Source organism: Chiloscyllium punctatum, chromosome 18 (assembly GCF_047496795.1).
Source record: "Chiloscyllium punctatum isolate Juve2018m chromosome 18, sChiPun1.3, whole genome shotgun sequence".
Taxonomy (NCBI): Eukaryota; Metazoa; Chordata; class Chondrichthyes; order Orectolobiformes; family Hemiscylliidae; genus Chiloscyllium; species Chiloscyllium punctatum.
The window spans coordinates 79,654,281-79,668,089 of record NC_092756.1 but is presented as its reverse complement, the minus strand read 5'-3'; the positions used below and the strand labels follow the sequence as shown (position 1 = coordinate 79,668,089).

The window sequence follows — 13,809 nt, the reverse complement described above, 5'->3', positions numbered from 1 at the left end:
CCCTCGGTGACGTTGCAAAGATCTTAAGATGCCAAATTGGTCAGAAACATTGGTTTTATCCCTGGTCTACGGTGTTAGCTGATCTCATGAGATTATCAGCATTAGGTACTCTGAGCTATGTAGTGCAATTAGATGGGAAAATTGGTCCTGGTTCATCTCCCCTGCTCCAGATTGAATCCAGTAATTTCACCATAAAAGTGATAGTTGTAAATGTCTGCTACGAACTGGATTAAACTTAGTATGGGCTAAGGGAGGCTTATCTATCTTAAATAACCTGCTGTCCTTCCTAAAGAGGCATACTGAGAGATCAGTGAGCTATTGGCAAAGTGCCCCAGGATGAATTGGCACCTTTTTTGAGGTGAAAATTCTGCTGCTTCAAAACTACTTTTAAATTAAAAGTTGTGGTTCAGCCATGCTGAAGTGTGTGGAGAGGGTGTGAGCTGAACTACACATCGTCCCTATTTGCTGCTTTTGTGATGAAGTCATCGGTGCTATAAATGTGCTCTGTTTCACCATCCAATTCTCTACAGAATGTTGCAAGCTATTCTCGGATTTTCACAATTAGGAAAGGAGTTTTCAGAGTCACAAGATGCTAATAGCATTACAAAAAGGCACAACTCCATCTTGGGATGCAGACAGAGTTTAGGTCAAGCACCCTCTATCAGAGGGGAGGGGCGCATCATCAAATGTTTTAATGTGGTGAAATATTTTGGCATAATATACTAAATCCCCAGTTTAGGAAAATGGATAATGTGTATAATTTAAGTAATTTTAAACTATAGATTGTCATATTTCCGACTCCACGCAGGCTGATTTAAAATTAATGCTGAATGGGGGGTACGTTAGCATGGGGCCTCTTTAGGGTAGCCTACAGTCACATAGTGCTTTAAGGAGGCAGACTATTCTAATGTGTTAATATTTAAACAAAATACATTGAATATCATTTGTCATCAACAGACAAGGGTGATAAGCTGACAATATTTTGTAATTTTCCTTCTAGTTAAACTGGTAACATGCCTATCCCTTTTTCCTCTGTCAGCATTCCCAATTATTCTGAAAGAGATGCAGAAGTCAAGTTTAATTTAAATCTTGTGGGGTTGTTTTGTCTTGCATTATAATTCCAGGAGCTCCCACTGTCCTTAGGAAACAGTTGTCATGCGAGCTACCAGAAGGATCTTTTGGATTGGGTAGGGGTGGGTAATTATGTTGAGGAAGGCAGGTATTTGTAGTAACCTCAGCCAAATGTGTATTTTCCAGCATGATCCACAGGATTGTTGATTACAAACCTGACTTCTTCCATTACCAACCATCACCCCTCTCCCAGTCCCCAAAATCTGCAACTCTAGATGTACCTTCAGGTCCAGCTCTGGGGTGTTGATGCTCACTGGTTATCCTACTGTTGGAAGTAGCTAATTTGGTTGAGTGGGATAGTAGCTACAGTAAGTTTTATATAGATGGTGAATGGTTGTAGATGCAAAAGGTTGATGCCATCTTGTGCCTTGGTAGCAACAAATACATGCTACCAGCATTGGGTTTTTTTCTGCCTGTTCCTGGAGTGTACTCTTCACTCTATGCTAGTGCTTTCAGTAATTGGCTTTGATGTCTGCTCAAATCAGATTTGTTACTCTCCTAGTAAATTACTGCTGCGAGTTTTCAATCTACTCTCAACGATGGACCTTAAGCTTGAGAGTGGTGTGACTTGGCATAAATGCCACCCAAAATATTGGTGATACAGATGCATTACATCATCGCTCTGATACTTTAGTTGAGTCAGAATAATGGACTGTTGCCAGTGTATAAGAAAGCTGTTTGAATTGTGCAATAGGTCTTTACATGTATGCTTGCAGTTTGGGCAACTTGATAGTAGGTGTTAAATTTTGCTTTGGGTTTGAATTCTTAATCTGTTTTTAAAAACCACCTATTTCAAACAAGTTAACAGTTTGTGCTCTGTTCCTGAAAAAAGGAGGCTGATGGGACAAGATGTAAGACCATTGCATTGGTTTTCTCTCTCTTGTTTACCTTTGTTTGAAAAAGCCACATCCTTTGGAACAGTAAGGTGTAACATTTTTATGATCAGAAATTCAATAGAAGGCCATTCTCAGTCATAGACTAGCCTCTGATTTAAAAAAAAATTGTGGATGTTGCAGGTATGTGTTAAAATCTCCCATTTATAGTGAAATTCAGGGCAGGGGACTGTTAACTGTTTCTCTGTCCAAAAGATACCGCCAGACTAAGTACTGCTCTGATAAGCTATGTACTGATTTGCATCTGCACAAGTGCTGCCTTCAGATTTTGCAAGTATGTGAACTTGGGAGAAGTGGTGTGTGGATGAGGGTGTCATTGTTCCCTGTGATGCTTTTGTAGTCAGAGCCTATGGCTGCTGTCATTAAGCTCCAGGTGCTGACTAGAAGTTGAATGTGACGGCAGCAAAATCTGATTTAAGCAACGATCACTGGGTGGTGATCAAGGGAGAACTTGTAGCTGGTCTCTCCATCCTAGTCATCCACACCCCCACCATTCCTTTTTTTGCTTCGGAGGCCAGTTGTAACTGCAGTGGCTGAGATGAACCAGCTTAGCACTGAATTTGATTACTGTTTAATCAACATAATACTGGAAATATCAAAGATGTTGCTGTTGGAATTTTAAGCAGCATATAAGTATTTATGCACTGCCTGCAATGACTATTCTCAATTTAAATGTTTGAAAACAGAGCAGTGTTTGAAAGGTTCTTAATTAAAGGACGTTTTTTAAAAAGTAACTTGCAATGTGGGTTGTGAACAACACCAGTTCAGCCAAGGTGTAGATCTGCGTTTGCCACTCTGCAGGGTAGTATGTCAGATCTGCAGGGTAGTATGTCAGAATATTGGTGTTGACCCATCCCCATGTTTAGATTCTCTTTGCTGCTAAATGCATGTCACATAGGTGCACCTGAGCTTGTATGAGTTGGCTTTTGAGGCAAGCACGCAACCACCCAGTTGAATATAATTTGTTATTTGTTCATTAGTGTAGTGCCAGTGGCTGTAATATATTCTTGTGCCCAAGTGTTCTCTGGCTTGGCAAATAGCTCAATATTCATATGCCTCATTGTTCTTCAATGCCTAATTAGACTAAGTGTAAAGTAGGAGTGTGACTGACTGCTGAGCAGTTTTCTTTTTGTAGTCCCTGATGTGCAATTGTAACACTGAGCTTGCATCCAGTCTATTAATACCAAGCCATTACATGGGTAAATTGTGCTGATCTAACAGATCTTCCATTGTCAATGTTAAACAGTTGCCCCACGATGTTCATTCTGGTGTTGAGCATTGCATTCCACGTGCTATGTGCAAAACCCTTCCAAATCTACATGCTGTGAAAAAGAGTGAATAAATGAAGGGTTTTTAAAATTAATTGTAAAGCAAATCTTGGATTTAATTCAGTGTAATATTGAGGATGCTCTGTATTCTGGATATCATAGGAAAAAGAATGCACCTGAGAAAATAGGGCCTAATGGTCTAAGCTTGCTACTTCAATCCTGCTTGACCATTCAATATGGTGGCTGATCATCCAATTCAGTCTCCTGTTGCTGCTTTCTCCCCATACCCTTTTGATCCCTTTAGTCCAAAAACTATATCTCACTCCTTTAAACATTTCCGAGAGGGCTGCATTGGGTTAAGCAGCGACACATTTTCAGGATTTTTGGGTAAAGACCTGAAATGTGAGAACCAAGCTCAGAATTGTCTGCATTTAATTGAATGAAATGTCATCAAGTTGCAAGGCTGTACAGTTCTTGTGTTCCTACAATCCTTTCCTCATGCTATGCTGAATGTCCTGGTTCCTATCTCTGGTGCTGTACCAGGATAGAGCTTTATAAACATGGTGTGAACTACCAGATTTTCTTGCCAAAGCTTCTCGAGTTAGAAACCTATGGAGATCAGGAAAAAGAACCAAACCAGCACATTGCCTCAGATGGACTTGGAAGATGCAAATAGACTTAGTACATTTTCTCTCAGCAGAAGCATTTTGGAACATAACCCATCATCACTGTTGGGTAACATGTACCAATGAGATTGTGGATGCTGCACTGCACCTCCGAAATATCTATTCACATTCCAGTATCTTGCTGTAAGGTGCGCTGTTGGAGTCCACAGCATCTGAGACTCTTGTTGCATTTGGAAAATGAGCATTTCTTGTTGAACACTGAGTTCCTAAATTACTGTGCAGCTGCAAAGGTTAGACAGCAGCAGAATAACTGATTTTGCAAGATTTTGCAAGCTCTCTGATTCTGTAACGGTCTACTCGTGTCTATTGCAAGTTGATTCTAATTTTTAATTTACTTTCTCAAGTAAGCATTTGCTGATGGTAACTTGATCACTTGGACTAAGAATAGTTTCTGCAAATGACGTCTGAAATTTGATTATATGGGAGCTCATTCAATGTGATGGAATTTGAATGAAGTTGCCAACTCCAACTGGGAAAGGAAGGCCTGAATCTGTTCCCTGAAATTTTGCACCTCCTTCAAGATGCACTGGCAGCTTTTTGATCATTACCCCAGAGGAATTTGTTTTTCCTTCTGCATCAAAGCATTCAGCCTCTGCTGAGAATGTCATGTTGCTGAAGGGTATGCTGCCCCTGATTGGGCAGCGCTGTTGCTCGGAGCGGTCAGGTGTATGATACAACTGTGTTTCTGTTTTGTACAAAACTTCACAAGTGCCTGAAAATGGCCAGCAGTGCAATTTGTCCAAAGCAGAACAGAGTCCAGAAAGAACACTTTGAGCTACCCAGCAGGAAGGTGAAGTACCAGTGATTAAAAGTCTGTCACTCTCTAGTGAAGCCAATTTGTGATTTAAGTGCCTTGCATAACTTCAGTGATTTAGGATTAGATGAACACACAGCGTAGAAGGAGGCCATTCTTCTCCCCCAGCACAGTGCAGATTTTTTTGACAGCCATCCAATTAGTCCCACGCTCCTACCCTTTCTTCCCCTTCCTCCAAGCCTGCAAGTTTTTTCTATCTTCAGGGATTTTCCCAATTGGGGTGTATCTTAGATCATGACTTTGCATGAAATACGATCCCATTTCACCTCTGGTTCATTTTCCAGTGCTTTAAATCAGTGTCCTAGAGTAACCAATCCTACTACCGCTGGAAACAAATTTGCTGTCTTCAATCTACCAAGCCATTTTGCAGTTTGAATATCTTTAAAACTTCCCCAGGCTGCTACTATCAAGTTTTTTTTTGTGTATCATGTACATGTCAGCCTAAGTGGAGACTGGTAAAGATGGTCAACTGTTTTGTTTTTCTGTTGTCCATCTTTGCTCTGTGAATGTCCTGCTTTATCCTCCCTCAATCTTCAGAATCTTGTGCACAACGAGCAGAGATGGACTTAGCAGAGATGGTGAAGTGATCTGCTTCCGATACCTTTTATTATCTGGTGATTAATTTAGTCAGGCAACCTAATCTTCTGTCTCCCACAAATAGATTTAACTGTTCATCATTTCTAACTCTCTCCCTGGTATTCTGGTTGGGAGTAGAGGTTGTTTGCAAGTCTGTGACCTAATCAAACTAAGTTCAGGTGGTGCCATGAGAAACATGAGTTGTTTGTTAAAGTTTTAATGATTGCAGACAGAATTCCCCACAGTACAAGTATACGTGAACTAACTGCTTTTTTTTCTTTCTTTCTTTCTTTCTTTCTTAAGGGGTTGTGTGAAGATTTGAAGCTAATTCTGCACTGCCTTGCCCAGTCGCCATATACCAAGAATGCATTTGGAGATCAAGGTGGCTTTAAATTTCATTATCTCCTACCTGTATAACAAATTACCCCGGCGACGTGCAGACCTGTTTGGGGAGGAGCTGGAGCGGTTGCTGAAACAGAAATACGAGGGCCATTGGTACCCAGAAAAGCCGCTGAAAGGATCTGGTTATAGGTGTGTCCATATTGGAGAAACTGTGGACCCCATCGTTGAGCAGGCCACGAGGAGGAGTGGGTTGGATATTGAAGATATTCGGGCTAATGTTCCTCAAGAGTTGAGCCTCTGGATTGATCCTTTTGAGGTGTCCTATCAGATTGGTGAGAAAGGAGCTGTGAAGGTCCTCTACATGGATGACAATGAGAATAGTGCAGAATTGGACAAGGAGATAAAGAGCAGCTTTAACCCAGAGGCCCAGGTTTTCACTCCCATTACTGACCAGGGCAACTCCTTGTCCAATTCCCCTTCTCCATCTTTTGGGAATTCTGTAAGCCCCACCTTCATCCCAAGGTCAACTCAGCCAATCACATTCACTACTGCAGCCTTTGCTGCCACCAAATTTGGGTCCACCAAGATGAAAACTGGAGGCCGGAGAATGGCTCGTTCTCCCACCAATGGTTTGATGAAGCAGAAGGGGTTGTCCACATCGATGCACTCACTGGTCCTTGGAAACAACCAGATGCCACCATCCTCCCTTTCGCCAAATGCCAAGGAATTTGTCTACCCTGGTTCACTGAGTTTGTACTTCGGGAATGAAAACCAGTCATCCTCTGGCCCAGCTCCATTCCCTAATGCCTTTGAGGTGCCACCAATCTACAATAATAACAACTTGGGAGAGAAGGCCCCATTTGTCGAAGGACTTGACTTCAACTTGAACACCATGCAGTATCCTAACCAGCCATTTCAGCCAGTTGTCTTGGCTAACTAAAATATGTAGTGAAGAATCCTTTCTATACATAGAACACAAAGAAGGCCAACACTAAGATTGATTAAAGTTGAAGAGCACTTCGGGAACAGTTTAACATTTAACCTCCAAACCCCACTTGCAGTCTCAAACAGTGTTCATCATCTCCCAAGTTGTCAAATTTTTTTGAAATATGTCCACCACATTCATGCAATCCATAGGGAAGTTGTAGGTTTGAGTTATAGTGAGTTTTCCTGTCAAATTCTATATTCCACTCCCCCAAAAGGTGGGAGGGGGGAAACAGGGCACCAAAGTCCATCTTATAAGAAAAGTGGATGACTGAAATATTGGAATACTCCAAAATTGAGTAAAATAAAGATCACTATTTGTAACTGGCAGTCTTATCCGTTTCTCACAGCAGTTAGATTTGGGGCATTACCTCACATCTGTGCCAGTATTTCTGTGTTTGATTTTGCACTGTAGTAGCAGCTGTATCACAGTTGCGAGGAGAACGCATTATTTCCCTTTTTTCAAATTATTGCTATAGTGCTACAGGATGGGAAGCCATGACCGACAATTTAAGTTTGGCAGGTTCACAGTGAAGCAGAATTCTGCCAGTATGGCATTTTAATGCGATTAGTGTATGTCTTAACTGGTTGTCCACGGAGTCTTGACATTCTTCCTGTTTGCCCTCACTTCCCCCTCCTTCCTTTTAAAAACTCCAAAGTGTTGTCAAAAAGAACACCTCGCTCTGAACTGCAGCAGAACCTGTCATCTTGGTGTTAAAGGGCTTTGAAGTTCTTCGTTCGTGCTAATCTCATTTTGGATTACTACTGTACTATGGCAACTAGCAAAAAAAAAATCTTGTGAAGCTGTGGCATGTACTGTGGATCCTGCTATTTGGACAAAATACTACACTGCATTGTGCTAGCTGGTTTAAAGTTTTACATTGAAGATCTACAGTACCTTGCATCTTACCGAGAACCTTCTACTCTTCAGATTATGCTGCAGGTTTGGTGACGTGAGCACTCAACAATTGTGCCAGAAGTAGCTGTTTTCAGAGATTTTTTTAACGGGGTGTTTGTTTGCATCCTAGATATTGGTGAGCCTTTTGGAGTACTCTAGTTTTAAAACTCATTTCTTTCATTTTTCCAGTTGGGCTATTTGAGCTCTGCTGTCTGTTCCTCTTCTTACTGTGTGAAGAGAATGATGCTCCACTTGGTCTAAGGATCAGTCAACACCCCCCTCCAAAAAAAGTCAAATGTTTGGCTGGCGGGAGGGAAAGTACCAAACCTCAGGAAGAATTTCTGTTGTGGATGCCACAAGACATTCACCTCAACTGTGAGATACGACAAAGGAGAAGAGATCAAAGACTGCACTGGATTTGAGTAACTGGAGTCAGGGAGTGTGTTTTGTGATACTTGTCTGTAGCTGGTCAGGAATTGGGTGCATAAGTCATGTTATCTGTTGAAAAGCTCTGCTTCACAACTGGTTCCTGCTGTGTTCAGCTGTCTATATGTACCAGGTTCACACCATATGTCCATGTCCAATGTATGAGTGGGATCTAATCCTAGAAAGGAATGAGTGTGACCAAATTAGAGTTGAGTTGTATTGTATCTTCAACTATCCTCCCTCTCCAGTTGACAGCACCTTTTTTTAATAAATGTTATGTCCTGTATGTTGGGTATTAAGGAGCTGCACTACTGGACCATTCCTGTTTTCCCACCTTCAGTTCTTTTCAAATCCAGCATTGACTTAAGTTGTAATGTTCCCATTCTTTGCAGTTTAAATGACAATCCAAGGGACCCCTCTTTCTTTAGCCTATAAGGAATAGTGGCATATGTCTGTGGTCAGTGTTTTGCATATGGTCTGAATCTAATGTTCCAATTGAAAAGTGAGATCTGGAAATGAGCTTGCAGTCCTTGTTGCAAACCTTGCAGGTGAATGTCCTTCAATCATCTGTGCAACTCCCAAGAACCTGACCCTCTTTGGAAAGTTTGTTCTGAATTTACCAATAACAGCATTTCGACTGCCTGTTGTGATGGCTTGCTACAGTCTAGATTTTGCAAACCCCTCTGCATCATTCAACTAGGTCCCAGCTAATCCTGTAACTGGAGTGTCATGTGGGGTGGGTGGGAAATCTGGGGGACTGGCCACATCTGTTAGTTTAGTAGTGAACATTGAGAGGAAACGCCAGAGACCTCTGAAACTGAATATGCTGTATACAGCATTCTATCCAGAACCCTCTGTTTCTGTATTGTAATGCCATGCTTGTTCAGTCACTGTTAAAACATTACCACATATGCAGCAGTGTTTACTACCTTGCAATTTACAGCAACAAAAAAAAAACTCAAGTTCAAAAGTTGTCCTTGAAACATTAGCAATATTTAAATTGTCCAGGGTGAGCAGCTTGGTTCATCAGTCCCAGAAATGAGCAGCGATGATATCAATTTGCTAAATATTTTATCTCAATGCTTTGGAGCATTGCTGATATTTTTTGCTGCAGTTATAATTAAAAGGTTTGTTACAGCAATTAAATAGTTCATCCACACGGAAAAGAATTAACTGGGTTTTGGCATAACAGCAAATATTTGTAAATGTAATGTGGATCTTAGCAAGGGGGTCTTGTACTGTTTACAGCCAGTGAGATACTGAGCATATTCTGCACCTCAAAATAGCTCTTGACTGCTTGCTGTAACCCCTCCTAATCAAGTGACTAAACTCCTAAGCAGCTGATTTCAAACAAAAGGATTCACTTACATTTGATAACCTGTCTAGAACAGCTGCAGTAAATTGTTTCACAGAGGGTATTGGGTGGGGGAAGGTCTGAGTTGGACTTCAAATTTGCAAGCTAGTTTTTCACACTGCATTCTGACATGTTGCTGATGCAGGGGAGTTGGGAGTGAGACTCCTGGGCCTGAGCCAGGTTCGATCAGTTTGCTGTTCTTTTAATCACTTATTACAAACTACTCCTCTGGCAAAGGAAGCAATCTGCTCAGAGACCTTTTTTTCCAGTATTGTTCTGCTAGAGGCTATTAGAGATAATAGAAATGTCTTCTCTGATTTATTTCCCCTTCTTCCCCCTGTGGGAGTTGTGCAGGTTTTTATATCTCGCAACCAAACAGTGTTGCTGAAATGGGAGGAACAGTTGGGTCCAATATTAATTTCTTTGCCGGAGGCTGTAACCTATACCAGTGTATTACATTTCAGGCAGGGTCTCAACATTTTTGGGATAAGCGATAAGAAATGTTAGGAAACTACCTGTCATTGTCTGAAACAGGAGCAGAGAACCCTTGGACTCCTAGCTCTTTGCTTATGACTCACTTGCAGATGTATTCTAGAATCAAGTCCATGTGTCCCTGGGGTTACTTGCATTTGAGATTCTCTACTATTCCAGTCTGTTGCTGGTCCGGTGGAGATCGCCAGCTTTTGGCCCTCTCCTGGGCCTCTGGTACAGTTTGTTGCTGTGTTGATGATCTGCTCCCACACTAATGCTGTATCCATGACCTGACTTAGTGAGGGTTCCAGCCCCGTCCTGTGGGACAACTATAGGCAAGCAGGCCAACCTTCATTATATAATGGTCTTAGCATTAATGTGACTGGAATCTTGAATTGTTGAACTATCAATGGTTCTGCTGCTTTAACCTGGCTTGTGTACTGTAGTGTGGAATCCTTTCCCAAAACACTGAACTGAAAGTGACTTTTGTTAAGAAAAACACTCAATGGGTACTGCAAAGAAACATGAAAGATCAGACTATCCTATTTTTTTTCAGTCTTTATGCTCTTGAATTGTATTGACAGTCCTAAATTTATTGAGCCTCTTAAATGCACTTAATGAACAAGAATAGGCCCATTGATGGAATAAAGGGATCAAGAATGGATCAAGTTAAATACGGTCTAATCCATTTGATTACTATCCCAACAATTCCATAAGTGATGTATCCTGAGCTTAGCAATTGCAGTTAAATGCACCTATACTGAGACTGAACTCTCACTGCTGTGGTAACTTTACCTATAATCATCCTGACTGTAAGATGCAGCATTAATGGACCTTTTAAGCTAATACGGTAGTACTGAGCCTGTCATTAGTTGCCGGTATTTCTTCTCCCCCTTCGATCCTCTATTCCAACATGAGCAGCATTAATAGTTAACAAACCTAGACTAGTGAATTTGCAAATTACAGAAGTTAGAAATGGAGTTGGTAGCCACTGATCATCTCATCTTCCACTCCTTTCCTCCCCATACCACCACCCACCCACCCACCCACCCTCCCCAGCAAGACCAAAATGGCTTGCTGGCCTCATCAGCCTGAACTGTTGGAGTGCAATATGTGAGCAGCAGTGCTACCATTACCTAATCTTGTCGCAGCGATCTAGCAATTGTGTAAGCTTATACAAGAGGGTTGCATTTAAACATTGATCTGGTCATCGGTTTCTGCATTTTTAAGCACGATTGTATTGGTATCTTTAATGGAGTACAGTTCTCTTTTTAAAGAAAACACTTGCAGGTGAATGGTGCACTCTTTTGGGGGCAGGGGAAGGTTTGGAGAAGCTGTGGTGATGGGTAAAAAAAAGGACTATTGCAAATATTGCTGTCTAATTCTAGGAACACTATATACTTGGCTTTCTAAATCAAAACAATCCTGACCATGCCTGTTCGTGATCAATGTCCAATGAACATTCCGATTCCTCCATGCTCCTGTCATATGGGTGGATACTCAAGTAAACAGGAGGATGGCTGGCAAAGGACAGTTGAGAAGTGAAAGGTGATCTGCCTCATGAATTCACTGTTTGTTGTGTAGAAAGAGGCAGTCCTAATTTAAGGGCAAAGGGTTTCAATTGGGTTAAGATGACAACGCAAGACACCTTGCTTCACCATCTCAGAGGCGGCAGGTTTAACATGTAAGCTTGAGGTCTTCTGACAGATCTTGCAGCTTCAGAGGGCAAACAGCACTCCAGCTTCTGATCACCTGGCTCTCTTCTCTTCTCTCTCCCCCTGCCTTCCCCCCCACCCCAAAATTTTTGCAGGTTTGAAATGTGATGATCCCACTTTTTTTGGAATGTGTATCTTTTGATTTCATGACTTGAGAGCAGTGAAAATTCATTGACGAATGCTATTGCTACTCAAGTCTTTGACTCGTGGCTATGATGGTGAGTTTGAAATCACTTGGAGCTAGTGAAGCTGCGTGCTACACCAGTTATGATGTCTACTGAGTTTTCTGCCTTGAAAAAGAATAAAATGGTCAAGGGAGGGGGATGTGTGGAAACTTTAGGAGATGCATAATAGCCTAATTTCTAAGTAACTACATAGCATCCCTATTTCAAGAGGTTTATGGGGGGAGGATAAGAGAAACTGAAATCTTTTGACTTTTAACCCTTCCTTCCACTCCTCCCTAAGTGTTCTTCATTGACAATGATGTATTATACAGATGTTAGCTTTCTTTACTTGAACATTAAAAACATTGCTTGGTTTTATTTTATTTTTTAATGGATTTGGCACTAACTGATCGAAATCTTAAGTTTCTTTTTTCTTTTGGTTTCCTTTTGCTTGAATGATTTAAGATGTTTGTAAAGGTTAAGAGTATATATTTCTAATGTACATTGTAATTTCATTTCAGATTTCATATGCAACAAATTATTTTTTCAAAAAAAATTGAAAACCAAGAGATATTGACATTGTATGCTTCAGAAAAAGACAAAACGATGGCAGGATTTTTTCAAATTATGTACATTTTACTTTCTTGAAAGGAATGGTTATTTTCTGTTAAGGAAAGCGGATGCAAATAATTCCTTTATTGTAGACTGAATAATATCCCAATTTTCTACTTTGGAACATTGTGCAATACTTGCTTGATGCTAAAATGTTTTTTGCAGATTTGTTGTAGGTGAGGTCAGAGCTGTATAGTTTATAATGTTCCGGATCTTTTTTAAGTTTGTATTAAAAGCATGAAAATTGGAGCTGTTTGTGTGTAGTACCTTTTTTTGTTGTTTTTTCTGATTAAATTGGTCAGATTGTTCGAGCAATTAACTCTTGCCTAAGGAAGGTTATGCTTGCCTGGCTCCACTGCAAATTTCAACAAAACTGAAGTTTTAAAACTTGATGCTGCCCCATGCTCCATAGAGCAACACAATATGTAGCTTGGGTGTTTCCCAGTCTGGGCCGCAATAGGTGCTGGCATCTCCCTCAAATGAAACAAAACTTCATTTCTGTTAAATAAAAACAAAGAACTGCAGATGCTGTAAATCAAAAACAAAACCAGAAGTTGCTGGAGAAACTCAGCAGATCTGGCCCCATCTGTGAAGAGAAATCCATTAACATTTCAGGTCCCATGACCCTCATCTCAGAACTGTTCTGAGGAAGGGTCACCGGACCTGAAACATTAACTGATTTCTCTTCACAGATGTGGCCAGATTTGCTGAGCTTTTCCAGCAACTTCTGGTTTTGTTTTTCTTCATTCCTGATTTTTGCATGCACTGGTTGCTTGCAATTGGTGTAATTAGTGACAAATGAATAGAAGATGGGTGTGTAACAACTTGAATATAGTGGGTTTTTTTGTGTAGCAAAACAGCTCTGCACTTTCAGCATTATCAGTTAAAGATTTGACTGGTCACTGAAGGAGTAAACAGACAAATAACTGAAGGCATGGTCGTAAAGGTAGGTTTTACGAAGAATCTTAAAGGAGAAGAGAGGTAGAAGTATGCAAATACCAGAGTTTATAGCCAAGGCAGTTGAAGACCGCTGCCACCGGTGGAATAGTTAAAGATATCTGAATTTGCTAAAGGCAACACTAAAACAGCAGGCATCTCTTCCAACAATGGCCTAAGCAAACCAGTTTAGTCTCCTGCTGTTTTCAGCTCTTAAAACCTTAGCCTGTTTTACAAAGAATTTTGGCTCCAAGGAATGTAATTTGCAGTTTTGATTCATACGTTTGCTGTTGACGACGTTTGTCATCATGAGTTGGGAATGGTGTGTCTAAGGGGGTTTTCTCTGTCTGCCTGGTTTCTTACACAACCCATCATCAAGGAGGATGTTTGTCTGAAATTCTCATTTCATTCCGTTCAGGTTTTTCCTGTCTCTTGATGGTGACAACTTGCAAATTCAGGCCCCAAAAGGCTGCTAACCTACACAGATCAAACAGCTGGAAAAATTCTGGAAGTGAAGATGCTCTCAAGCTGAAAAGTCT

General features: G+C 40.9%; 1 protein-coding gene across 2 annotated transcripts in view; it reads left to right on the top strand.

Annotated features, from left to right (window-relative positions):
* LOC140489232 (protein Tob2-like) overlaps positions 1-12,583 on the top strand; it is a 33,712-nt gene extending 21,129 nt beyond the window's left edge. For both annotated transcript variants that reach the window (XM_072588545.1, XM_072588546.1), the window contains exon 2: positions 5,672-12,583. In XM_072588545.1, coding sequence (XP_072444646.1) covers positions 5,733-6,650 — 918 coding nt within the window. In that variant the 5' untranslated portion in view covers positions 5,672-5,732 and the 3' untranslated portion in view covers positions 6,651-12,583. The remainder of the gene's footprint in view (positions 1-5,671) is intronic.
* The last annotated feature ends 1,226 nt before the right edge of the window (positions 12,584-13,809 follow it).